Genomic DNA, 26,233 nt, shown 5'->3' with positions numbered 1-26,233 from the left:
TCAATAGCAACTTATATTTTCTAGAGAGAAATATATCACCATTAAAATCCCTAAGACACGAAATTTCTTATTGGCTGTCGCATCTATCTAAAAAAAGTCATCGGCTGCAGTGTAAATCCGCCATCTTCTCTCTGATGTCGTCATATATTTATATTTGAATCAGATGAGGTTAGATGCATCCGATAGTAGCATTATAATTATATTGTGATTATGTCGAAATTTTGGAGTAAATATTCGTGTATTTTTCATATGGCTCATAATTATGTATGACAGTTTGACATATGCTATAAAATACATATAGATACATAGGAAATGAATATAAATATAGAGAAATACACTTTTATGTACGTATGTTTTATTATAATAATATTCATATATAACAATTCCATCAAAATTAATATTATATATATATAATTAAATTTAATTACATATGAAAAATGAATAATTATTTCTGTAGAACACAAATATATATTTTTCAAATTTTTCTTAAACATTATATAAAATGTACTTTTATGTTTATGTTTTATTATATAATATATGTAATATACATATAATAACAATATTCCATCAAAATTAATGTTATATGTATAACGAAATTTAATTACATATAAAAAATGAATAATTATTTCTACAGAACCAATATTATATATTTTTTTTAAACATTATATAAAATATACATTTATCCGACATTTTCAACAACTAATTTATTCATGTGACATTTGTAACAATCCAAGGGAAAATTTTTGGACTTCATCCAATGAATTACAGATTCGATGAGACAGGTCGTTACCTGCATGCGGTCGTGAAATCAGGCTAAGGTAATAAAGGTGAAAGGTCAAAGGCAACGGGCTAGTGCGGATATCGACCCGGGTGAGATCGAGAGAAGGCGAGGTAACCCGGTTACAGTCGGGGTAGTGGATAGGCGCGAAAGCAGGTTGCCCTAGAATTCGACTCTGGCGTTTCCGCACACGCGCGCTGTTTAACAAAACTCACCCCCAAAGGGAGTCTGTCTAAAACAGTTCGAACCCTCCTCCCCCGTTTCGTTTTCCAAGCGATTTCTAGCAATTCTGAATTCGTCGTAAGTATCTAATAGAATTACTGAACATATAATAGCTCGATAAATGTATCAATAGATCAATAGATTTTGATATAATCTTTATGCATTTGCCAGTATAATAAGCAAACTTTCTGATGATAGGTCCAAATAAAAAACAGCAGAATATCGTGGAAGAAAATATGCCATACGATGCAAATTTTAAAGCAAATGATCTTGGAAGGACACCATTTGCATTTTTTAAAAAATTTATTCACGATAAAATGTCTTTTAAATGTTTGTATTATCTGGAGGGAATTGCATTGTGTAAAAAAAATCATCAAGTTAATTTATTACACAAGTTCTATATAAACGTGCCTTATTATATATACACATTTTGAACAATGACAAGAAAGAGGTAACTCTAATTATTATTAATTTTATATTCAATAATTCTGATACATAAAATACTATTTGATTAACATAGGTATGCAATTTTCTTTTTTCCACTCAGTCCAGAAAACTCCATGCGACACGTTTTTTTTGGCGAATACATACATACATACAAGAGGAGTACTTCTGCGAATGCGGTGAAAGTGACGGGTCAGCTGCTATTATGTTCCCATCTGGATTCTTAGACTCGGCCCTGCGCGCAGGGGTGCGCGTAGGGGTGCGCGGCTAGCACGATGATAGGAAGGGTGGAAAAGAGAGAGAAAGACAGGACGAGACAGATAGAGACGACGAGAAAGGGTGAGAGAAGAGAGAGAGAGAGAGAGAGAGAGAGACGGGGTGAGCAGAAACTGCTGTCCACGACTAGCTCACCAGCCGTCGTCGTCGTCGTCAGTCGGTGGTCGCACGCTCGTTCGGGGGTGACGGGTGCGTCTGCATACGCGAGGAGGGCGATGGAGGCTTCGTGCGCCTCCTTGGCGATCGAGTGAGACGCGCCATTCGATGAATCCGCGTCACCCTCGTCGTTCCATATCGTCCGTCGTGATAGTGACACGGACAAAACAGAGAGCAGCGGAAAAAAGAGAGAATTGAGCAACGCGGAGCGACAAAATGTCGACGTACCACTGTTTATTGTGAACAAATCGAGGAAACGAGGGAGAGAGAGAGAGGGAGAGAGAGGAGAAAAGAGGAAGAGAGAAAAAAAGGGGTTGAACACACACACAGTGGCGATACCTCTCTCTTTTTCTCAACTTGTCGGTACGCGCAGTCGTTTTTGATGTTGTTGGCTGGCTTGATGCCTGTTTCTTGTTTTTGTTTGCTATATATTATTGCTGTTGCTGCCGTTGAAGCCGCCGTCCGCTGCTGCAGCGGTTGCTAGCGAATTGAAAGAAAAAAGAGAGAAAATATGTACACTCGAGCCTTTTCGTTATCTCGTCGTTGTCTCGTTTTTCATTGTATCCCCTAGACCTCTCTTCTCCACCCTGTAAAATCAAAAAAGAAGAGAAATTTTCATCTCTGTCGCGAGAAAACGATATACGAAAAAGAAAAAAGTTACATGACATTTCTCGGGGACCACCAGCCAGCCTTTGTAACTTCTTTTTCTTTTTATCACGAATAGCTAATGTATCAGACTAGGTCACTCCTCTTCCGGTATCCCTTACGTGTTGTATTTATCGTGGACCTTCTTGGTCCCGCGAATGTCCGCAGCGCAGACTATCGCGTTAAATACGTGTCCTCTGTCTATATATCTTCGTGCACGCATTCGTCGTCTATGCATGCGCTTATTCGCTTACAATAGACACGATTAACGCTTATCATCCAACTCATCTATCATACATTTTTAATCGCCTTATAGTCTCTCTTTTTCTGAACATTTCCGAATATTTCTCTTTCAATTTCTAGCCGACTGATCGACTTTCAATGTAAATAATGTAAATAATTTATAGATCGACATAATCGTGAAGAAAGTTCATATATTTTGCACGTGGACTACGGAAACTTTTTTTACTGTATAATATATACTCTCTGTAATATATTCTATTCTCACTGCTTTTTCTTTGCAACGCTTGCAGTGTATAGTCGAGCACTTTTGATATAAATATATGTATAAATATGCACAAGTAGAAATTGCTTTTCGCTCTTTTTTAGATAAACATTAACTATATAATATGTGTGTGACAATTCAGTTATCATAATCTTTGCAAAAAATCTGCAGATCTATAAACGCGACGCGCGTTTGACACACACACATGTAAAGCAAATTAAGTCTTTTTATAAATTTTTGTGGTCTTTAGAATAATTTAACGTGTACTTTTTTATCAAAGTAAAATTTAAAAAATAAGTTTTATTTTAATAAGCTAAAGATATTATAAATTGGTTCGCATTATGAAATTTTATTAATAGTCACGATTGATGCATAACTTATCTTAAGATCACACCTTTTTTCGATAATGTGATACTCTACAACGATAATGTGACACTGCAGTGAATTTTATTATTATATATTTAAATGGAATTTTAAAATATTTTAAATCAATTTTTTAAGAACAAGTCTTTTTAAAAAATTTATATATTTAATATATATTTTAATTGAACAATTTATGTTACTGTGAACCATTATATTTGTTAAATTTAATTAAATTAAAGGATACCATTAATTTATGCAACATTAAAATCCGCAATATCATGAAAAACTTTTCTGTACATGCGCACACATACAATTATATGAATTTTTTATGTAGAGTGATAGATGTATAGATATAGCAACTAGGTAAACGTAAATTAAATGCAACTTTTCTTGCTTTGCATTAAGAAATTCAAAGCAAATTAAAAAACCAGAGCAAAACATATCTTTTACTTATACATTTCATAAAGAAATTAGGAAAGGAAAAATTGTTATTTTCGACTCCTGTTGCTATTTTTTTTTATTTGTATACTATTAAAACATTTTTCATATACATATCTTCTCAGAATTTTCATCTTTAAATATGTTTTCTTTGGTAACATAGAATTGCTTGCTACATGCATGGTAGTGTTAATATATACTTACTTTTTTAACATCCAGCGAACGCATAACCGAGTAAAGTACTTTATATAACAAAAATTATATAGATAAAATTTAATCATTTTAAGATTAAATAGCATTAAAATCCATTCCTACAGGAGTATTCAAAATTTTGCATGCTAATGAATATCAATATTGCAATATCTATAATATAGATCTAGAACGTGAACTTGTGTTAATATTCCGATTCAAGAGATTAATAGCGCTTTTCACATATTTTTTGTACTACTACAATAATTTGTCTCTGTCCTTGTCCTTCAATATTTAAATTTTAAATCAATGCTTATTGCGCCTTAAATATAAAAAACGTGATACTATATCTGAAACTAATAAATTTGATATATTGTTTGTAAATCGGATCTCTGAAACTGTTTGAGTCAAAGGGAAAAAACTACCGTATCTCGGAACCAGCTATGCATATTGAAGACAAACGTGACATCCTATGTCCATGACGAGTCCCCGAGAAAATATTGCGTTACGCGTTCGCTGATTAGTGGTGACTCTATTCAACGTAAAATGAATCGCTTTCAACGTGCTTGCCGCATAGCGATTTAGAAACGTAGACCGTAACGATGGGCGCCAGAACGGGCGGAGCTCCGTCACCTTTCTTGCCTTTCCAGAGAGGCAAAGAAAAGGGTGAGAGAAAAAGAGACAGAGAGAGAGAAAGAGAAAGAGAGAGAGGGAGAGGGAGGAAAAAGAGAAAAGAAAAAGGTGGCAAACAAATTCTTCCGGAACAGAATAAGGAGTGTGAGACATGCCTGACATGATAAGGAGCCATCATCGGCGCATCATGCGACCATGCGAATCTAACTCGTAACGGGAAACGGGGGCGTCCCGAGGTTGCTTTGAGACGGGAAGTGAGGAAGCGATTGGGCAACCCGTGAAGCGATGTATGCCGCGGCGGGTGGTGCCAGCATCGCCAACCGGAGGAAACAGAAGCGGCTGCAGCTTAACAAGCAAACGCCGGTCCATGTCGTCCCGCCAAGACTGAAGAGCGGCGCACCCCCTGGCTCGCGTCATCACCAGCAGCAGCACTATCAGCACCACCAGCATCAGCATCAGCATCAACATCAGCACCAGCACCATCACCAGTTCCATCATCATCATCACCATCACCATCATCATCATCCCCCGACCAAGCTCGCCGCCGCCGCCGCCGCCTGTCAGCAAGTCCCGCGTGCGCATCAGCAAGCGCTGACCTCGACGTCGTCGTCGTCCGCCGCCTTCCATCCGGTCATCGACGATCGGCGCCGCCACACCGATCATCACAGGTCCCGCCAGCAGCAGGTCCCGCCGGTCTCGCCGATCCAGTTCCCAATCTCGCCGCCCCCGCTTTCCCTCGAGTCCTCGGCGTCCGCAACCACCTATCCGGCTAACAACAAGTCTAGCAAGTTTCCCTTTCCGCCGTCCTCGGTCCTCGATCTCCGAGTCTCGCCTCCTACTTCGGAGCTACAGGTGGGTACATCGTTGAGCACTCTCTCCTCATAATGTCAGCCTCTTTCGGCCAGCTCACGCTATTTCTCTTAGCCGCTCTCTATCGCCCAACTCTTTACCACCTTTCATATCTTCTTACATATAGTTCACAAGTCTATCTATATATATATATATATATATGCGCCTAGGAAATCACAAGCAAAGTGAAATTAATACGTCACGCAGTGCGCGCATTAGGTAGAGAAAACTGTTGAAATACCATATTCTTGTAACACATGTTGTCAAGGCTATGATGATGAGCTATCTAGCAACTATACAAAATTATGATATACTTTCAAAGTCTTTACACGCTATCTTAAGCGCTTACATTATTGTTTACCGTGCACATGTGTAACTACCAAACCCTTTTTTTAATATTATTTAATCAAGTCTGCAAATTCTAAGCACATTATATCAATTACTGAAGTCGACACAATAAAGATTAACTTTTTTTAATAGTGTCTTCTTTCATCATGAAAAAATTCAATAGCCAAAGCAAGACCATTTTAATCTTCCCTTCGCTTCAGTTTTATATCTACTTGAATATACATATGTACATTGGCTGAAACTTGGACACAACAGGCAGCCGTTATCTCTGCCAAGTGCACGATATCGCATTGACGAATTAGATTAACAAAGATTATATAAACCCACTCTATCGCTTTAGCGCGACTCACTTAAAGCGTATACGCTCTTTCTGATTGCACCACATCTCTCTTGTCGGCACCTCTTTCGTGCAACGTATATAGCAAATAGCATCGATCGGCTGTCTGGTGGCGTAATAACACGCGAGCAAATCTGTCAAACGGTGTGAGAAAGCAAACGACAGATTCTCCAAGCCCGAATATATCTCTCTTCAGGGTCCTCTTAGGTTGGCTAAAGCAAACTCCGCAATGTAATTTCAGTATAGCGTGAAACATGCCCTCCGCGATTATCGTCTTGGGCGAGCACGAGCAACGATCGATGCTGACGTTGGGTAGCACGACGTTAGATGTATATCGTTACATCCGGTACCGTCCGGGATCGATGGCGGATAATCTCTGAGGTGGACTCCGAAAGAGTAGTTTCTCTTGATCCTTTAATCGAGGATAAAAGAAAAAAGGATTAAAAGAGATATAAAGAGAGAGAGAGAGAGAGAATAAAAGAAAACCGGCAATCATTGAGGGGGTTGAAAAAAATTTCGACGATCGGTACAAATGAATAAGCGGAATGCAGGCTGCTCTATTGATTAGACGAGATAGACGAGATAGACAGCGATTGCGGGGTGGTAAGGTGGTGAATTTTAGAGAATTACCTTCCAACTTCGCCACCAGACTCATTCCACCGCTACCACGATATCCCCCACGATCTTACGTGTACGGGGTAAGTATCAAGAGTCACGGCCGCGTCGAAAAGCGATCTTGATCCTGATCCTTCGCGTGAGCGTGTTGTACATTAATAGTCGCGCGTTCCTTCCGTGTGGATCAGCGTCTACAAACCAAACTCGTTATAGATTAGATCGCTCGCATACATGTGCACGTTTCATCGATCAATACTCTTCTTTGTGCCGATCAATAGCGATCTCGGGACAAATCTGAATATGCGTTATCGATCACTGCGTTGAAACATTCAATCCTCCTCTCCTACCATTTCTGACTGAAGTAATTTCATTAATTTTCGTTCACATTCATATATAACAAAGCGTATGTCAATTTTCGAAGAGGATCTTACGTGTTAATTAAAATATCAAAACAGACAATTCTCTTATGAGGAAATTTACTGTGCAAATTAAAAATAAATTTTACAATAAATAATGTTACCTAATCACAATCACCAACTAGATCACATCATTCACAACAAATTGGCTTGTAACGATATGCCTGAGAATTACATATTTCAGTGCGGCGGTCAAGGACCTGGCGGTAAGGCAGCATGGCAAGGATGCAACAGACCTTCCCCCCTTCCCTTATCTCCTACATCACCTGGATATCGAGGAGATGGCTACAGGACGAAGCAGTGCGAAGCGCATCGACGATGGATGAAAAGGAACAGGGTAATTTTTTTCAATAGTACTAGTCATCCATGAAATAGTAGACACATTCTAAATAGAGAAAAGAGACAAAATTATTTTCATTACATATTTAATATTATACATTAATATCAATTAATGTATAATTTTTTTATAATTATTGCATAATGACAATGAAATATTCTTGAAGATATAAGGTGTTGCGACAAAATTAATACATATTGTGTTTTTATCGAATGAAATACAATACATTCCTGCTACCATGGATGTCCGCAGGATTTTTTCCAGGAAGAGGCATGATTAAAATTCTCTTTTAAATTTAATTTTTTTGTTATAATAAATTCCAATGTTTAATTCAAAAGGAGAGCAAATGCACCCTCTTATCCCCTTCCGCGGACATCCATGCCTGCTACGCTATAATAAAATTAAATAAAAAATGAAGTTTAACGCTTATGTGTGTGCTAGATCAGAGACGCCAGTTACTGCTACGGGAGCAGCGACGACGAGGAAGATGACAGCAGTAACGCCCTGCGGCAAAGGGGAGAGGTCAGCGCGGCGGTCAACACCGTGCTCTACGTGGGTTTAGGGACCACTGCGCTCGGTTTAGTTATCTCGTTCGTCGGCACCGGTGAGAAGGGTTTCCTGAGCCCGCAGCTGAGACTCGTCGGCCCGTCGCTCCTGTGCGCCGGATTGCTGTGCTGTCTGTTCCGCGTGCTGTTGTGCCTCTGTCTGTGCCGGTGCGGCCAGTGCCGCTGGCAGTTCTGTCAGGTGGCCTCGAAGAAGAAGGAGAAGGCGAGGAAAGCGGAAGCGCGACCGGGAACGTTGTCGACCGCCTCACTGTTGCCGGCGACGCAGCAGGAACGACCGATCGCACCCACCAGCCGGCCCGTATCACCGGCAACGAAGGGACACGAGCTCCTGCTCTCACCTGCCCAATTACCGGAGTGAAAGGACGTACAACGTTAACGCGCGCCACGAACGTTTTTTACGAAATGAAATTCTATATACATATACATATATATATATATATATATATATATATATATATGTATATATATATACATATATATATATATATGCGCCGATTTACTGCCGGTTCTCGCCCAATTACTCGACTCTAGTTTTCTGTTTTTGAGCGGCCTGAACCGCGAGTTCTCGCAGCCTAAAGAGTAGTTTAAACATGCGTCTTTAGATCTTAAAAAAACAATAGATAAATAAAGGAATCGGCTACGTTTTTCTATTCCTTGTCGTATTGTCGAAAGTAAAGAATCCATCACCGTTCGACCGGGTCTCTCAGTCTCCTGGTTTTATTTACGCTCACACTTACAAGTTGCTTCTCTTTACAAATGTTAAAATTATCATAACTCGCGACACCTTGTCTCTCGACCCGAATCTTACAATGATCATGCTTAAACGTTAAAACTTAAAATACTTTGCTGCCCACATATCGCTAGGCAAAAAACCGTTTCTCTCCTTTTCACGCAATTGTAATCTGTGCGCAATCGTCCTTATGATCTGTTCACAAATCACAGTGTGTCTTAGAACAAATACATTATATCGATATCACTTTAATTCCCAATGATCAGGAAAGTTGAAACTGCATCTGCTCATTAGCCGAGTAACTATAGATGACCGAGGTGTCAGCGGTGGTTACGCTGGACGCAGTCGCAGTAATGGCAAATAATTGATCTTCATACATGCCTTGTGGCTCCGTTTTTCCATTGCCGGCTGTAGCTCCAGTATTGGGTGGATTATCACCTTTTGTTGCCTCGCGATATTTTTGCAGATACATTTTCAAGGGCTCGACATAATTATCAAAACCAAGAGTAGTCATCGCAAAAAGAATGTCTTCACCATTTATAGTTTTACGCTTCTCCATGTGACACCTGTCACTCGCTTCTGACGTGATAAATGAGATGAACTCTGACACGCACTCTTGAACACATTCGCGCGCGTCTTTAGCTATCTTTCCCGACTCTGGAATAGCTCTTTTCATGATTTTCGCGACGTTTGCTATTGGTAAGAAGCGATCCTGCTCGCGAAGCGGTCCAGCAGCAGAAACTCCAGGACTTTGCAAAGGATCTCCGCCACCATGATTGGAATCATCCGTGTTCTCAGGGTCATCTGTTTCAATTAAAAGCATTTGTTAAAATTTATATATTGTCTTACACAAATCCAAACGAGTTTAATTTAATTTCCAAATTTGATTTGTAATGATTTACAAAGGAGTAACTACATATATGTAAATATGTTACATAAATATCAATCTTTTAATAAATTACATATAATTGATACATTTCTACCTCCACATTTCTATAAAAATAATGCAGTAATATTAATAATTCAAATATAAGAAAATAGATAAAAGATAAAATTTTCGAAACAGTTGACCTCGTCATAGAAATTTCTTGATAAAGATATAAAACACAATTAAAATATCCGATTGAAATTAGAGTACAATGAAATAGAACTAAGATACAAACACCTCGTGTAGTCTGAAAAATTACTGTGTACCTTTGAAGGAAGGCTTGAAGTATAAGACGCAATTTGTAGGTTAAAGGAATAACGAGTGAAGAAGTCCAATAATATTCGACAATATCAAGGATGTATACCTCGACGTCGACATTTTTAACGCTGACCTACCTTCCATATCCGATTGTACGCCAATATAAGACGTCGCCACGGTATTTCCTCCGAGGAACGACGATGATCCTAAGGGACCATCGTCTCCGCTTTCACCGCTATTCTCCATTTCCTGATACAATTCTCGACACAATTCCCGATTGTAATTCGTACTCGAATTCAATCGAACACTCTACGCGACTCGATGCTCGTTTAACCTTTTCCAATCTTTGTTTTTATGCCGCGCCAAAGAGTCTCTCGAATGTATATGTAAATATGGATGCTTTCTTCACAACGGAACACAGTTTTATTGCGTGATGATCGACTCGAACGCTGCTTTAGCTTTCTTACTTCATCGCCAGAGTGCGGGCTATTCGCTTGTCACTAGTGACTTTTTGTCACTTGCTTCTTTGGATCCTGATTGGTCAACCAATGCAACCTTACTCTGCGAGTAATATTTTCGAACAAACCCTTGAAGAAAAAAAATAAGAATTGGAAATTTAAAAAATTCTAGAACATTAAGAATTTATTCAGAAATTTGCATAAATGTATATACGTGAACAAATTAATTAATCAAAATATATGGGATGGGTTAATTAATTAATCAAAAAGTCATTATGCTACCCAGCAAACACAGCATATAAATGTTATATACTTAAGCATGTTACATGTAACGTATATGTTAGTTGTAATTTTCCACTCATAGATGTAACATTTTTAATATTACATATATTACATTGTAGTTATATTGTCATTATATCCCAAGATAGCACTGACTTATCAATACATCAATGTGCTATTTGGTATATAACTACAATTAATATAACTACAATGTAATATATGTTATATTAAAATGTTACATCTATGAATGGGAAATTACAAATAACATGGATGTTACATGTAACGTACACTGTTATATTCCGTTTTATTATAGCAATGTAACAATTAATTATATATCGGTGTTTGCTGGGTATCTTCTTCGTACTAGCTAGCCGAATGATTAGTTAATTTTTTTGCGCATATTATTATTATATATTTTTCATATATTATGTCTGCAAATTTTTGTTTGAATAATATATCCCGCATATCAAACTACAAATGAAAAGATGAATAATTAGAATTTGATTAATCAAAATAAAAGGAGCTAAAATTTTTTCCTTTTTAAATTACAATCTTTATTTAATTTTTTGCACTCAAAACAAGAGATAACGCGACAATGCATATATATATATATATATATATATATATATATATATTTGATTAAGAGAAAGAACGTAGAAATAAGCAAAACAAATATAAATTCTTTAATTGATAAAGAAGCTGCCGCAAATATATAAAATGACAACGAGCCCCATTGTTACAAAGAACAATATTTTTTCATGTAAATAAAAGGAAAATTTCATTGCTACAGAATAGAGAGAGATCCAGAATAAAAGGGTAAAGAATAGAGGAACATCTACTGTATACAAGTTTTCTAGGAATCCGCCTATCTGCGCCGGCGTGACGTCACAGTGACAACCAGTGACAACCTGATCGGCGAGTGTGTTGTCAAATCTCGGTGTTGTGAGCTGCGTTGCTGTGTGTATATAGGATTTGATTGCGCGTCAACGAGTTATCGCATAATCCTTTCTCCCCTGTTCGCCCGTGTGTCGAGCTGACATTGAAAATATTCCGCGATAAGTGCCGCCGTGCATTCACCAATGTTGAAATGATGCAGAAGCGCGTCATGTATGGCGACGCGCGAGAACTGTGCGAGAGACAAACGCAATTGGTCCCTTACGGGCCCTGCCTCGCGTCAGACTAACGATCAATGGCTTTATTCGAGAAGAGATACACGAATAAAGTGTTGTTAGATGATACGGAGCAGCTGACCAGTGTCATCGAAAATGCGAGGACCATCGACGGACATACGGTATTTCGTCTCCTCCCCCTCCCTTTCTTATATTTCATCTGTCAAAATCTAAATTATACAGATTCTTGGTATATTGCATCCCATTGGCATTGGATTATATTTTGTCATTTTAACATTTGTGTATGCCAATCAAATTAGAATATTCTGTCCGCTGTATATTTTGTTTATATATACAGCTGTATTTATTGTTCACTTGTTAGATGTACACTGAAAACTCTGATACGTATATATTTAGGAGTACGTAATTAAAACACAGAGAAGTCTGCTTTCTGAAAGATTCTGGAGAGTAAGCAGACGTTACAATGACTTTGTACAGCTCATTGGCATTGAATTATATTTTGTCATTTTGACATTATATTTGTTTTGTGTACACTAATTAAATTGGAATAGTCTGTCCGCTGTATATTTTACTTATATATACAGCCATATTTATTGTTCACTTGTTAGATGTATACTGAAAACTCTGATACGTATATATTCAGGAGTACGTAATCAAAACACAGAGAGGTCCGCTTCCTGAAAGATCCTGGAGAGTGAGCAGACGTTACAATGACTTTGTACAGCTCAATGCGACTTTATCCATATCTGGCTTTGATCTGCCACTACCACCAAAAAGGATTATTGGTAATATGGAGCCAGACTTTATAGCTCAGAGACAAATAGCACTGCAGGTTCATTATCACAATATGCTTACTTATATGTATAAGGTATTTTATATTCGATGCAATGCGATAAATAAAATAATATTATTTTTTTTTCAGAATTATCTAAACATAGTACTAATGAATCCTATACTGGCATCTTCACTTCCCATGAAAAAGTTTTTAGACCCTGAGAATTATACAGCACCACTACATGGTAAGCTTTTTTCTCACCAAGATAGCATATTATAAATATAAGATATCTTAAATATCACACACATTAGAAACAATAATTAATATCATAAAGATTATAATCAAATATAAACCTTTTCTGAATAATACAAGGATGCACATGTTTGATTTTAAATATTTTATTTTGTTAAATAAAACTGTGAAAACTATTTATCTGTTCTACAGAAATTGCGCTACAACAAGTATCATTAGCATTAAGGAGCGATGCCAATTTTGAAGTATGCAAACCCATCCCTGATATGGGATGGAGATTACGAAAACATTATTATACAGTGAAAAATCGTCAGAATGCAAAACAAGAACTCTTATTAGCTTGGGTCGAGTTTGGCCCTGACAAACATTTGCAAGATAAAGACTTACAAGGAGTTTTCAAGACTCTGGGCTCTCTACGACACACTTACATCGAACCAATTGTGCATCAACATGTTACAGACAATGGAGCACTAACGATAAGAAATTTCTATCCAATGGGCACATTACGTGATATTCTATGTGTCACTAAGCCTAAACAGCCATTTATAAAGAAGTATGGAAATCCAAAACAAATAAAATCATTGACAACGCAAGAAGTCGCGACATATGGTTATCAGGTTAAACATTTTTATATAAGAATCGTTATAGTGAGATATATTGAGATCATTTTTTTATAACAATATTGGTTTGCAGATATTGGAGGCTCTGGGATTTCTTCATGAGAAGGGATTACCTTATGGACATTTACATACTGGTAATGTCCTTTTGACCCCAAGATGCGCTAAATTATTAGATATAGAAAATGGACTTCTAGGATTACCAGCATTTTATCGACCTTATGTAGTGCAAAGGCGTAAATTACATGCCACGGTAAATATACAGTAATCAAAATATAGTTTGTAATTAATGTTACAATCAAGTGTTGAGAAAAAAATGAAAAAAAAAACATAATTTTTTAATTTTTAAAGTCATTTCTTTCGAGAAATTTTAAAAAATTTTCTTTTACATTTTGAATTTTTCGTGAAAAATTATCCTGCTAAGTTATATTTTCTGTATAAATATTTTCTTGCATGTATAAAATTTACATATTTTGATGTATTTTTCTCAATAGACTCAGGTTGATGTGTATTCCTTTGGACATGTTTTGTACGAAATGGCATTTGGACGACCGCTTATGGAAGCAACATGTTCTGAGCTACCGCATTGTGAAGCAAATTTGAAAAATTTGCTGGAAGTTATACTTTCGCCAGAAGCTCTAAAACAAGATTTGCCGACAGTGACTCGATTGTTGGAACATTCATTTTTCGAATCGGCAAGGCGTGCCGCGTTGGCCATTGGCACTGTGGAAAAGCCACATTTCAAATTGAGCAATCATTTGAAGGAAGCTTTGCAAGAAGCTGTAAATAAAGCTGAACAGCGATTGCGCGATGAACAGAAGGTGGCCCGGCATCAGAAAAGGCTTGTCAAAGTCCAAGAAATGATGAGTTCTGAAGAAGAGATGAAAAAACGAAAGCATAAATTGGTATGTAATAAAGTAAAGAAAAAAGTTTACAGAACAAAGAGTAGCGAGATCTAGAGAGGATCTCATTTCGATTGTTATATTTTACAGAAGAAAGAACAGAAATTGGCGCAGGAACAACGCTCTGCATCGCAACTAAGTACAAATGGAACAAAACAAATAAACGGTAAGAGTCCAGAGCGTTCAGACAGTCCAACAAGTACATCCACAGCTACCAGCGTTGGAACGTTGACTCCTCCATCGCTTCGTAAGTCATTGTAATGTTCCTCATTGCTATTGTCGTTGATTGCTAATTGACATTTACATTTCTACATCTCTTGATTAGCTGGACACAAAAGTTGATGGCGCGTACTGCGGTCATTCCTTTCACGTAGGTCATTCGAGCAATTCAGATCTTAATGTCCAACAACTTTTCATAATTATTTTCTCATCCTTGTTTCATCGAATTTTTTCCTCACTGTTGCTCTGCAGGTTTTCTCTCTGTACTCTTGTAATTTGAAAATTACGCTTAGCTTGCGTGTTATTTTCAGATTTTTCAATGTTGCCTGTAATGTATAAGTAAATATCATATACAGTTAGTTGCGTATCCTATTAAAAAAAATAGACAATTCTTACTTCAATTCCTTAGAACGAAAAATGTATGCTGCAAAGCCCATATATTATTTTTCATTTTTTTTCCACTCAAGGTTCTGTAGATATTCCGCATGGAGATGCAGTTCCTGGCAAAGGCGTTCCGCCACCACCTTTGTTGCCGCCGCCGTCTGAAACATCTAATGTATCAAATAGTGTATCAAAATCGTCAAACAACCGTGCTGCTTTACTCGGTAGTATTTGCAATTTCGACAAGAATAGGTTGCGAAGGATTGCAAATGGTCATCGTTAGATAAATAGACGAAAGGTAAATATATAGATTAGAGAGGATTAGATACAAACAAAGGGAGAAAAGCCACGTAGATTTATTTCAAATCTAGCGTGACTGCCATACAATGTCGGACAAAGAACTTGCTTGTGCTTGATTAGAACAAACGATGTACCTGTAGATTATTACATTGAATTCAGAGATTGCCTGAATGATATAACTGTGTCATGCTCCTCGTGACTCCTATATATGTATAGAATTGGAATATTCTTTTATTTCGATCGCGATACTTGCATTTTATAGATTTTTGAAATTTTGAAATTTCTTATTTTAGTGTGATGTGCTCTTGCTACATGACAAGATTTCTAGCTTAAATCAATATAAATATTATATTTGTAATGTATAATCGATATTAGTTTCGTTTGGCCTATTCTGTTTTTACGAAATCTAATCTATCAACGCTTGCTTCGCTTATAGACTTGCCGTCCAAGAACGAGCCTAAACATATACAGAACAACTAATCAAAATAATAAATGCTTTTTGAAAAATTGCCAATTCTTTACGAATCTTACATCATATTCTTCCTAAATATCTGTACATTAAAAGTTATTTAAGCTATTAGAAATATTAATAGAATATAATAACAGGAGCATGTATTATATATATTATCTAGTACAGAATGTATAATAAGTATGATGGTGGGAGCAATTTGAAACATTTCTAAAATTATTTTGATTGATAATATTATAGTTGCGTTTGAATCAAGAATATGACTATAAGAAATTGCATTTTCTAGTCCAACATATCTCTCCTATTTATATATCAATTAATAACACCATAGAAGATGATAATACATCTTATTTATGATTGTGGGCCAAGTTTCGCGATCGATTTATACTTCGTTATTACTCGTGACTCGTCTTTCTCTTTTCGGAATGTACATATTAAATTTGTTTGAATACAAACAAAAAAAGGCAGTGATACAATAAGGTGATAGTATGTACGTACATATATTAAGAAAATTTTCTCTGGTTATACTAATCTACTGTTTTAACTATTCAAAGAGAGTTTATGAAATATATATATAAATACATATATAATATAAATACATATAAATACGTATAAATATCTACTTCTCGTTTGTGTTTGCACGGTAAAATGCGAAGATCGTACGCCGCTTTTGTATCGCTCGTGAGACTGGAACGTCTAGTTTTACGAAATTTAAAAACGTGCCAAGGGATATATCATATTCGTATTTATGAATAATATGATATCAGCAGTAGACATTGTCTCACATAGAACGTAATCTATTTCTGTATGTTACGAACAAGTATGTGTCCCGTATAAATCCATTTATCTATGGATCTAACAAAAAATTGTAATGTATATAACCACATCTTTTAATATACTTATCACTGTTTTAGATGTATATGACAACTGTGTAATTATGATTCATCAAATACAATCTCTGGTATAGATAATGATAATAACAAAAACATATAATAGAATATTTATTGCTATTTTTCAAGATTTATTATATTAGATCTGCTTCGAAAAAGTTGTTTATATACTCAAGAGTATAAAAAGATAAACTTTTGTAATTTCATGTTTTATATTCAACAAAAACAGTGCGATATTACCAGAGACTATTACTTGATTGTATATTCTTTCAAGAAACAATTAGAACGATAAACGATAAAAAAAGAATATTCTTTTATAATATAATATAATTTATGCATAAATAGCATTAAAATCTACAGAACTAGTAAATAACGAAAGCTCTTTAAGAGTTTCTTGTAAATGATATGATTTTTTGCAGAATTGTCATATGCCTTACACATTTATAAACAGGTAATGTACATAGTATGCAGAGAAATTATATAGAAACCTTACGTATCCTAGGGAAGGGAACAAAGTTTTAAGTTTGTTAAAATAAATGTCGAGTCAACTGATGAAACAAACAAGACAATTTTATTTCAGACGAAAAAGGCGGGTATTTTAATACTTAGTAATATATATATATATATATATATATATATATATATATATATATATATATATATATATACACTCAACAAGTAATACATACATATATAAATTGATCATGTTTAAATAATCCCAAAATTTTGATAGCAGTCCGTGTGTATAGTATAAAAGTATGTGTATTCAACATTGTGTATATATATATATATATACACACACACACACGGGAACGTATATAGATATGCGATTGTCATGATAACAGAGCTGTTGTAACGACTTAAATATATCACAATAAATATCCCAAAAAAAAGAAAAATACAATCATGCATCATCGATGACCGAATTAGTTTTTTTTTATTCGAGTTATCAAACGACGTAGTATAAAATCATTTCCCGTCCATACTGCATCTATATAGTTGCGCTTTATGCAAATTTATTATAACAAAAGTGGTGTGAATCTCGTCTAATGTATGAGACACGCCGTGTATTAGTTTTAATGCTCATTTACCTTGACTAAAGGTGAGCATGCTTATTACGCGTTTTCTAATAAAACAAGTATAAATCGGTTAATTGGCACGGTGCTTGTAACGAGAGCGAAGCATATAATCAATAATGGCCAGGTGTGCGTTATATCCTGCACTATTAGTGATACCTTAAACCGTCTTTGAAAATAATGAATGAGGTACTGGCACGGTTTTTATGATTCTGTCATTAAATCCCGGTTACATTATATAAAGTTCGCTTGTACTATCAAAACTTTTATTGATAATTATCATAGATTCGTGATAGTATTACGATTATTCGTACTATATACATATATTTTATATGTATAAGTATGTACATAAATATTCATATTTATATATATATATATATATATATATATATATATATATATAAATATATATATAATTTTATAATAATTTATATATGTATAAATTATTATAAAAAAGACGATACATTATTCGAGAAATATGTAACTCTCCAAAGGAATATATAATATATGCTGCATGTATCAGAGTTTGCGCACTTTTTCTTAATCATTTTCAGATAAAGTTCCGGTCAACTCTTTCCGTTAATAAAATTTTTATATTCAATTATTTATCACTTATTTATGTGATTTTAAAATTAAACATTTTGTCAATGAAATCAATAAAAATTATAAATAAGATTCACTTTTATTAACACTACTTAATAAAATTCTACTTAATAAAGAGAAAACTGAATTTAACAAATTTCTATTAAAGGATAATTAATATATATATGTAATATATTGATATATATGAATTATTATAAAAAACGATCCTTTTTATCAGATGTATAAAATTGGAAGAGTTGACAAATACGCAACTTCGGATACATTCCTATATGTGTCTCTAATAGCCCTAATAGGTTTTTGAAGAGTTACAAGAGGAATAATTAAAGACGACGAAAACGTCGTAGAATGACTTGTTATGACGATTGATACTTACACGTTAACTGATACTCAATATTGTCAGAAAAATATTACTTACAATATGATCATAATGCTTTAAAAAAGGAAACTGATCTCATACAGATTGTTCATAGACAAATCTCACTCTTGATCACGCAATTAAACATCTCTTTATATTTTTGGTAAATTAAGGCTAGACATTGGGACGACGGAAAAAAAATCATCTTCGTCATAACTTAGCGTGAAGCTTTTCCGTTACTGCTTTCAATCTGAAAATGTTTAAATAAATAATTATTTGCTTTCTTTTTGTTATCGGTCCTTTTTTTTACTCAATAATGCTGGCGAAACATGAAGATTTACATTATAAAATGGTATTACCTTGAAAGTTCTTCTTGAATACGATCAGTTATCGTTTTTCTTGCCTCCATCTCGCTCACTCTCGACGCCCGCAATTCAGCCAGCAATCCACTAAAATCTATGGGTTCACCGTAATTCATGGTAACTCTCTTTCCCGTTTTAAACATATAGGGTGGCTCGTTAGGAAGTACTTCATCCATACCGAGATGGCAGATAGGAATTACGATAGGCAAGACGGGCGATTCTAGTATTAATCTACCCACGCCCCATTTCAACCTAAATAGTATCATTGATTTAATTCTCGTTGTATATAGTGATGACATAGCTACAATTTTTTCTCACAAATTTAGAGTTTTAAGAAATAATCTTTATGAAAGATATATTAATTTATAATTCAATTATTTCACATTAAATTTCTTTTATAAATTGCAAATTATTTTTTTTTATTGTATGATGGGATTAATTTATAACAGCGTTCTTAAATTTCAGAGCAAAGGATTACGAACCTCATATCTTCCTTAAGCATATTGACTTTTCCTTCGGGAAAGACGTGCACCCACTCGCCACTGGCCAACCTTTCGATGCAGAAATCCATGGCTTCCTGATACACGCCGTCACCTCTGACGATGGGTATGCACTTGCCGAGCATGAAAAAGTAGGAATGCCAGGCATTCGTGAAACAAATGTCCTGGGCGGCGAGCGACCATCGCATCTTACGTCGATTAAAGCTGTGCTGGATGTCCAGGGTCGCTAAATGAGTTCAGAGATTTTTCTGTCTTAAATTCTTTCATTCGATCGCGTATCGGCGTCGTTCTGAGAAAGAAAAATACGTCTCAAAAGAGGGGACAGGGGCGTACATTTGATAATGTCGAGAAAATACTATTATTACTCGTTAAAAAAAAAAAAAGAAAGAAAAACGACGCGTGGAAAAATACCAAAGCAAATTTTAATTACTAGCACAATTAAAGGCCGGCGGAGAGACAGAATGGAATTAAAGACAAAGACCTTGTTATTGTTTCATTCTCACGTTTGACTCATAATATTCTCATAATTGTCTTATCTTAGTAATCTTGGATTTGCAAAGCATTGTGACTCGAGTACTTTAGAATGTATCGAGCAATTATTTCAAACTTTGTTATCTCGAGTGTCGTAATCTTGCTCCAAAAGGTACTCAACTTTTTCAAACGAAAGACAATTCGAATTTCCAGGCTACTTTGAGTCAAAGACGAGTTTCATTGTCTCTTCCGGGCCTTTAACTGCGGGATCGCAGAGAAACATGCTGCAATGTTTTATTAGACTGTGAACCAGGGTCCTGATCGCGTCGTTTTACACCTCGGACGATTCCTACGCGCGTGCATATATTTTATTTCTTTGTCTTTTTTTCGAGACGATAAATCAGCCGAGTCCACGGCAAGGGCCAAGAAGAGAGGGAACTGATGATACGTTATTACGCGAATTATTATGCCGAAAGGCGCTTAACGAATGACGTGTAAAGGGAAAAAGCTTACCCCATATCCCCGGATCGTCGAAGCAACTGTGATGATTCGACACGGTAATGAGCGGAACGTTTTTCGGCCGAAGGTCTAAGGCGCGCACGATAATGTGCTTGTTGTACACCGTCGTTTTGTTCAGCCATTCTTAAATGCAGAAGATAAATACTTGCGTTAGATTACACACTTACTCATGTTATGCAGTCGCGGTATATACGGTCCAGAGTCCGCGGAAAAGACTCTCACCTTGGTTTCGCCATGAGATGCCTGACACAAAAAATCAGATTTGTCAAAAAAAATCAAGGTTCAATCTTCAACATCGAAAGCTCTCTCTTTCTCCTCGATATATTAATTCGAAATATATAGTGTTGCTTAGATGATTTAAAAGTTAGCTAGATACAGATGAGATAAAAATAAAGATTCATCGATTTTGTTTTAAATATATATCTAGCTAAAAGATGAAATTATATGGCGATTCATCTAGATAACTTTCGGATAATATTATTTTTACTTATGTAAGCACAGTTATAAAAAATATAAATTATAAAAGGAATATAAAAATATATTCTTATTTTTATTTATAAGTTTTTATGTGTGGCTTACTACTTAAGTTCAATTATTTAAATATGTTTATATGCTGTGATTAAACCAAATGATCTGCACATTATTCTAAATAATTTAATAAAGATGACATTTTTTTCTAAGATGCATATATACAGAATACATATTTTTATTATCTATGTGAAAATAAGATACTACCAAAACATCTAGATGATCACCTACATAATTTTATCTTGATAACAGCAAACACTGAAAATATAGTGTTTTAATAAATAATTACCGTGTATGTAATTAATTGAATACTCTATCAATCATGACAATGCAAACTTCCTTCAACACAAAATGTTTGTGTTATCTATAATTATGCGTGTTATTAATAATTATACGCTTCGCTTCGATCATAAGTGAACGGAATGAACGATAAGTTGAAATTGCTCTTTAAAAAGTATCTTGCAATAATAGTGATCGCGTCATTAAATTATCATTCAATATTACGTGCCAGCAAACATATGAGTGACCTTTATATATCTGCAACGCATACGATGTATGAATTAATTTCGTTTTTTATTCCACACAGTATTACGCGAATGAATCGGCAAAAATAACGCGCAAAAAAAAAAACAACGAATAGCATTTGATTTATAACTTTCAAACCATATATATATATGTATATTTTCTATCTGTTTTTATATTTTATGTTTTGATATATTTTTTATTACATAGATATTGTACAAATATTAATACCTTACATAGATTTTGTACAAATATTAATACATAGAAAAAATATCACTAAAGAATATAAAATGACTCGTATTTTTAAAAAAATATTAATAGTCAAGTTTAAACATAATTACATGTTGAGTAGAAATCATTTTTTGTATTTATTTTTATTCTTTGTCACACGCTTATTTTTATCAAATATCGTATTTTGCTGTGCCTTAATTTATTATAAATTATATCAATGTATCATATATAAAAAATATTAAGAAGCAAGAAATATCGTATGCAAAAAGAAGTATTCAAATCACATTATGTAATAGATTTCATATGCTAATTCAAAATTGATCGGGAATGCACATAAGCCTGTTTATTTAGAAAAAATGTTGCGTACTATTATTCATATTGAATATGTTTAATAGAGAGACTTGAGAATGTAAAGCCCGCGGCAAGTAGCGATCTGTTGTTGAATTAACACAATGATTGATGACGACACAATGACTCTGATCTTTGGCGATTGACAGATAAGGCTTGTTTCAATCATATAGCTCGTACGATCACGCGCTATAATTGCATCAAGCGTATATGTTCGAGTTTGATTTTTTCTCTCTCCATAAACACACGTTGTGTTTTCGAGCCAGCGGATGGTACGCGATGGTTCGCGGATGGTAAACGATCGCGCGCCTGTAATATTTCCGCGCGCGATGCTGACGAAACGGACACCGTCAATGTCAATCAAACGTAACGAGATACCATAAGCGCGTGCTCTATATTTTCATTTAACCTTCGGGTCGGCATTCGCGTACGTCGTCCTACAGTACCATATCATCTGCAGCAACAATGACGAGGACTCGTATCAAACTCGATGACGGAAATGAGATATCGCTCGCTCGCGCACACCATACCATCACATTACCATCACATCACATCGCACCATCACTGAAATCCACCACGAGTTCCCGGCGACGAAGTCGTCGCGGAACCGTCTCACTCGAGCGATTCATCGTCGTGATCGTCGCGAATCTTCGCGACGACCGGCGATCCTTACCTATGATGATTTTGGAGAAAATGCCCACCGCCGCGAAGGTTATGCTGCTCGCGATGTTCCACAAACGGGACGGATTCCGTAGTCGCGGGATGATCCATTTGATGTCGTATAGCATCGCGTCGTCAGCCACCACCGTGCGTGACTGTGTAGAGCGGACGGCGGCACGGCGGTCGTCGATTGAACGATCGGGAAACGGCTTCCCCGCGAGAGATCGTCCGGTCTTTCGTAACGCGCGGCAGCCATCTTCGTGCGCGAGTCAGCGCCATGTTTCGCGACGAGGGTCACGTGGCCGGGACGTCAGCCGAGCGCCGCCGATCGCGGCCGAGCCGGCCCGACGCGACACCTGACTCCTGATTGCGCCAACTCGGATTCGCTGACACCTTCAGACACCTTCGAGACGCCCGTCCGTCACCAGTCGGCGAGCGCGCGTTTTCGTCCTAAATTTAGAATTTAGGGTTTGGCTGTCGTGTTTCTTGTCATCTGAGCGACGTCATTCATTGGGGAAAAATAATATGCTTAGTTTTATTATACGTCCTTGAATCTCTTGGAAGGTATTAGACACCCGTCTCATGTCGGATTTCCGCCAGTATTACCAGAATTATTAAAACATTCAAGAGATAATATTTGTTTATTTAACGAGAAATAATATACATTTCAAATCAATTTGGAGAAAAGGTTTTATAGGATTACGGTAATTATTTATTTAATGACTTAATTAAATCGATATCGTGACGGTTCTATTGTCTTAGTTTCATTTAATGTTTAATTATGCTGAGTAGCTTAAACATCGAATCTCATGTAATGAGAGAGAGAGAGAGAGATGATGACGATGTGTAACGAAGCGGAGACATGCACAGGACAAGAACGAAACAACCAGAAAGTGGAAATGAAACGGAGTGGAAAAAGACAGAGGGTAAGACGAATACGGAATATTAAATGTGGGAAAAGAAGATAAGAGAATGGGAACGAAAAGGTAACGCGAGGGAGAGGCACAAATACTACAAACATAAGAGAGAAGGTCGTCGTGTATTAAGGGGAGAGGATCGAGAAAAAATGCGCGATTCGGATATAAAATACGTTCACTTAAGAATTTCATTCATACACTTTTTTCGAGAAGAAAAAAGTGTACGAGTTTTCTCGCATTTTTTTCCGAATATAACCTCTTAGGTAAACACAGCCTTTCACAGTAGGAAAATTTGTGTTTTTTTGTTAAAAACGGTCCCTGTTAAAATTTTTGTGTTAAATATTTAACACATATTCTTAATTTAACATATTGCTATTATGCTAATTGAACTTAAATGTTAAATTATTAAAACAACTGAAAAAAGATGTAAAGATAACACAATGTGCATTTATTTTTATCTATTCAAAGTTACAGAAGATAAATGTTGATTTTTCATTTTCTAAGTGGGGATGATAAAATCTAAAATTAACATATATTTTTACTTAATTTTTACATTAAAACTATGTTAATTTTACACAAAATTTATTTTAAATTACTTCAAGTTTTGCATTTATTTTGTGTTGAAATATATTAACACAATATATTTATGTCTTCATTTAACATATCCATATTATATTAAATTGAACACAAAAATTCCTGTAGATTGTTTGGGACAGTAATATAATTGTTAAATTTAACACAAATTTTTCAAAACTGTACGTTTCCTTTATTTTTATATCTAGTATACTTAAATACTAATCAAGATCTTTGAACATGTATACGTAAAAGAAACGCGACGACAGAAAAATTATAGATAATCGCGATCCATTAAAGTAATATCGATTATCGATTATCGTTAATCGCAATCGCAATAATCGATTGTATCGTCCATTAACATCCGTCGTCAGTTCTACCATCTATATAGACACATAAACACAGAAAATCAATCGCGATTTTTTTTCGATGAAAAGATAATAATCACTGTTCCCGGAATCGAATCGCACGAGATTCTCGAGTCTCAAAGGCTCTCTCTCTGACAGCTCTTGATAACTTTCCGCGAAATGCGCGCAGGCAGTTAACTGCAAGTGGAATCGACACGCGAGCTATCGACTCACGTTCGATCGCACGGTCATTTACGATCACGAGTGAAAATCTACGCGCGCGTGTAAGGGAAGGAAAGAAAGACGAACCCTCTCTCTCTCTCTCGCGAGAAGAAGAGAAGATATATACAATAATGCGAGAGCGTTGAGTCGCGCTCGAACAGAGCGTAGCTGGGGGAAAGGAGAACGTCCAGTGGCATTCGGGACGGTAGAAGAAGCGCGAGAGGGAGAAGAAGGAGAAGAGATCGACGCGAGGAAAGAAGCGGCAACCAGTCGAGGCGCGCTTCACAGAGTGGGGAGTTGGGCCTCATCTCTTGGCGGCCAGTCCGACTCGGATCGGTTGACTCTGCGTGTTGGCGCGCCATCGAACAAGGCACCCTTGGCAAGTACATCGGTGCGCCGATCACGTCGGCGAACACACACTGTGTTGCATGCGCCAAGATTCGCGAGTGTCCGCGGCTAACTTCATTCCGTTCGGCGGGTCCGCGAAAACAAATATATTCGCGGTCGGATATAACGATTGTGCGTGTCTGCTCGGGTTTCTCCTCTCCGTTTACAATTAATATAATAATCGACGTGACAATTGCATGGTGCGATTCGAAATTAAAATATGTTGCATCCTTCGAAAGAGAGGTTGGGAAGGTTCACCGGCTCGCGCCGGTGCGCGTCGCGATGAAGTTGGCAGCGATTCGCCGAATTGAAGTGCGGTAACAAACTCGTGTTGTGCGCGAATAAGTGTGACGGAAGTGCGAGAAAAACGTGTATATAAAAGCGCGACTTTGAACGTATATTCCTCGATTCCGGCGCTCTTTTATATTTGACGCGTGTTATGGCGGTGCCGCGACGATGCTCGCCACAGTCGTTATCTCTCGACGTTATCACCGTAGAATTCTACAGTGTCAGTTGATGAATTCGCGACGCGACAGTGGTGCAGCGACAAGTGCAAGTGCAGGTGCATCCGTCCCCCCAGATTCGCGGCGAGATTTCTTGAAACTCGACGGGAGTTTGATGCTCCCGGTGCCTTCTTCCCGGAATCAGCGAGTCCTTCCTCCGGCCAGACATCGAGGAGGAACTTCGCGGGACCGGATCTTTATTCGTCGGTGATCTCGTTGTTCTCCGCACGCGACCATTGGCGTCGCGCTGCGGCATCAGGAAAGCAACAGGTATGGTCTCACACTATACATATATACATATATATATATATATATACGTTTGCATGCATGCATGCACGTATAGTTCCGCGTGAGATTCTTCGAAAGCCCTGCTCCCGATCGCAGATATCGCGCACTCGGGGAAG

General features: G+C 36.5%; 5 protein-coding genes and 1 long non-coding RNA gene across 9 annotated transcripts in view; 4 read left to right on the top strand and 2 right to left on the bottom strand.

Moving 5' to 3' along the window:
- The first annotated feature begins 158 nt into the window (after window positions 1–158).
- LOC146724731 (uncharacterized) lies at window positions 159–1,739 on the top strand. Its single transcript, XR_014923988.1, has 4 exons — window positions 159–344; window positions 769–1,078; window positions 1,199–1,451; window positions 1,548–1,739. It is a non-coding gene; the product is annotated as an uncharacterized LOC146724731 (long non-coding RNA).
- A 57-nt stretch (window positions 1,740–1,796) lies between these two features.
- Window positions 1,797–9,356, top strand: LOC114935193 (uncharacterized). Of its 3 annotated transcripts, none has more exons than XM_029307923.2 (4): window positions 1,797–2,239; window positions 4,784–5,501; window positions 7,399–7,551; window positions 7,993–9,356. In XM_029307923.2, exons 2-4 carry the CDS (start codon window positions 4,935–4,937, stop codon window positions 8,473–8,475), a joined length of 1,203 nt encoding a protein of 400 aa, XP_029163756.1. In that variant the 5' UTR covers window positions 1,797–2,239; window positions 4,784–4,934; the 3' UTR covers window positions 8,476–9,356. The 3 variants fall into 3 exon arrangements, with proteins under 3 accessions (XP_029163756.1, XP_085335613.1, XP_029163755.1); XM_085479487.1 differs by having other exon boundaries at window positions 4,667–5,501; XM_029307922.2 differs by having other exon boundaries at window positions 1,797–5,501.
- Nf-YB (nuclear factor Y-box B) lies at window positions 8,811–10,491 on the bottom strand. Its single transcript, XM_029307925.2, has 2 exons — window positions 10,171–10,491; window positions 8,811–9,651 (listed from the first exon to the last, which is right to left on the bottom strand). The coding sequence occupies exons 1-2, from the start codon at window positions 10,277–10,279 to the stop codon at window positions 9,110–9,112; spliced, it is 651 nt and encodes a 216-aa protein (XP_029163758.1). The 5' UTR covers window positions 10,280–10,491; the 3' UTR covers window positions 8,811–9,109.
- Window positions 10,492–11,640: 1,149 nt separating this feature from the next.
- On the top strand, window positions 11,641–18,029 carry LOC114935249 (PX domain-containing protein kinase-like protein). 2 transcript variants are annotated; one of them, XM_029308010.2, is made up of 9 exons: window positions 11,641–12,061; window positions 12,544–12,732; window positions 12,823–12,919; window positions 13,120–13,544; window positions 13,621–13,797; window positions 14,039–14,449; window positions 14,537–14,693; window positions 14,772–14,816; window positions 15,133–15,199. In XM_029308010.2, exons 1-8 carry the CDS (start codon window positions 11,960–11,962, stop codon window positions 14,786–14,788), a joined length of 1,575 nt encoding a protein of 524 aa, XP_029163843.1. In that variant the 5' UTR covers window positions 11,641–11,959; the 3' UTR covers window positions 14,789–14,816; window positions 15,133–15,199. The 2 variants fall into 2 exon arrangements, with proteins under 2 accessions (XP_029163843.1, XP_029163842.1); XM_029308009.2 differs by lacking the exon at window positions 14,772–14,816 and having other exon boundaries at window positions 15,133–18,029.
- Taz (tafazzin, phospholipid-lysophospholipid transacylase) lies at window positions 17,127–23,169 on the bottom strand. Its single transcript, XM_085479486.1, has 5 exons — window positions 22,894–23,169; window positions 20,586–20,714; window positions 19,584–19,827; window positions 19,099–19,353; window positions 17,127–18,989 (listed from the first exon to the last, which is right to left on the bottom strand). Exons 1-5 carry the CDS (start codon window positions 23,006–23,008, stop codon window positions 18,950–18,952), a joined length of 783 nt encoding a protein of 260 aa, XP_085335612.1. The 5' UTR covers window positions 23,009–23,169; the 3' UTR covers window positions 17,127–18,949.
- A 1,398-nt stretch (window positions 23,170–24,567) lies between these two features.
- LOC114935221 (uncharacterized) overlaps window positions 24,568–26,233 on the top strand; it is a 124,637-nt gene continuing 122,971 nt past the window's right edge. Inside the window, exon 1 of the mRNA XM_085479484.1 lies at window positions 24,568–26,099. The gene's annotated coding sequence lies outside the window, so the exon portion shown is untranslated. The remainder of the gene's footprint in view (window positions 26,100–26,233) is intronic.

Source organism: Nylanderia fulva, unplaced genomic scaffold, assembly GCF_048542155.1.
Source record: "Nylanderia fulva isolate GAGA-0341 unplaced genomic scaffold, ASM4854215v1 Scaffold12, whole genome shotgun sequence".
NCBI classification, from domain to species: domain Eukaryota; kingdom Metazoa; phylum Arthropoda; class Insecta; order Hymenoptera; family Formicidae; genus Nylanderia; species Nylanderia fulva.
This window is presented reverse-complemented; position numbering and strand designations above follow the sequence as displayed.

What these genes read in the sequence shown, in the direction of transcription:
- Nf-YB (XM_029307925.2), bottom strand. Translation starts at nt 10,279, where the DNA reads ATGGAGAATAGCGGTGAAAGCGGAGACGATGGTCCCTTAGGATCATCG. An exon ending in CGTACAATCGGATATGGAAG is followed by an intron (nt 9,652 to 10,170) that starts GTAGGTCAGCGT and finishes TAATTGAAACAG; the next exon opens with ATGACCCTGAGAACACGGAT.
- LOC114935193 (XM_029307923.2), top strand. Translation starts at nt 4,935, where the DNA reads ATGTATGCCGCGGCGGGTGGTGCCAGCATCGCCAACCGGAGGAAACAG. An exon ending in CTCCTACTTCGGAGCTACAG is followed by an intron (nt 5,502 to 7,398) that starts GTGGGTACATCG and finishes TACATATTTCAG; the next exon opens with TGCGGCGGTCAAGGACCTGG. An exon ending in GATGGATGAAAAGGAACAGG is followed by an intron (nt 7,552 to 7,992) that starts GTAATTTTTTTC and finishes TGTGTGTGCTAG; the next exon opens with ATCAGAGACGCCAGTTACTG.
- Taz (XM_085479486.1), bottom strand. Translation starts at nt 23,008, where the DNA reads ATGCTATACGACATCAAATGGATCATCCCGCGACTACGGAATCCGTCC. An exon ending in TTTCTCCAAAATCATCATAG is followed by an intron (nt 20,715 to 22,893) that starts GTAAGGATCGCC and finishes TCTGCATTTAAG; the next exon opens with AATGGCTGAACAAAACGACG. An exon ending in ATGCTTAAGGAAGATATGAG is followed by an intron (nt 19,354 to 19,583) that starts GTTCGTAATCCT and finishes GATACTATTTAG; the next exon opens with GTTGAAATGGGGCGTGGGTA.
- LOC114935249 (XM_029308009.2), top strand. Translation starts at nt 11,960, where the DNA reads ATGGCTTTATTCGAGAAGAGATACACGAATAAAGTGTTGTTAGATGAT. An exon ending in GGACCATCGACGGACATACG is followed by an intron (nt 12,062 to 12,543) that starts GTATTTCGTCTC and finishes GTATATATTCAG; the next exon opens with GAGTACGTAATCAAAACACA. An exon ending in TTATACAGCACCACTACATG is followed by an intron (nt 12,920 to 13,119) that starts GTAAGCTTTTTT and finishes TCTGTTCTACAG; the next exon opens with AAATTGCGCTACAACAAGTA.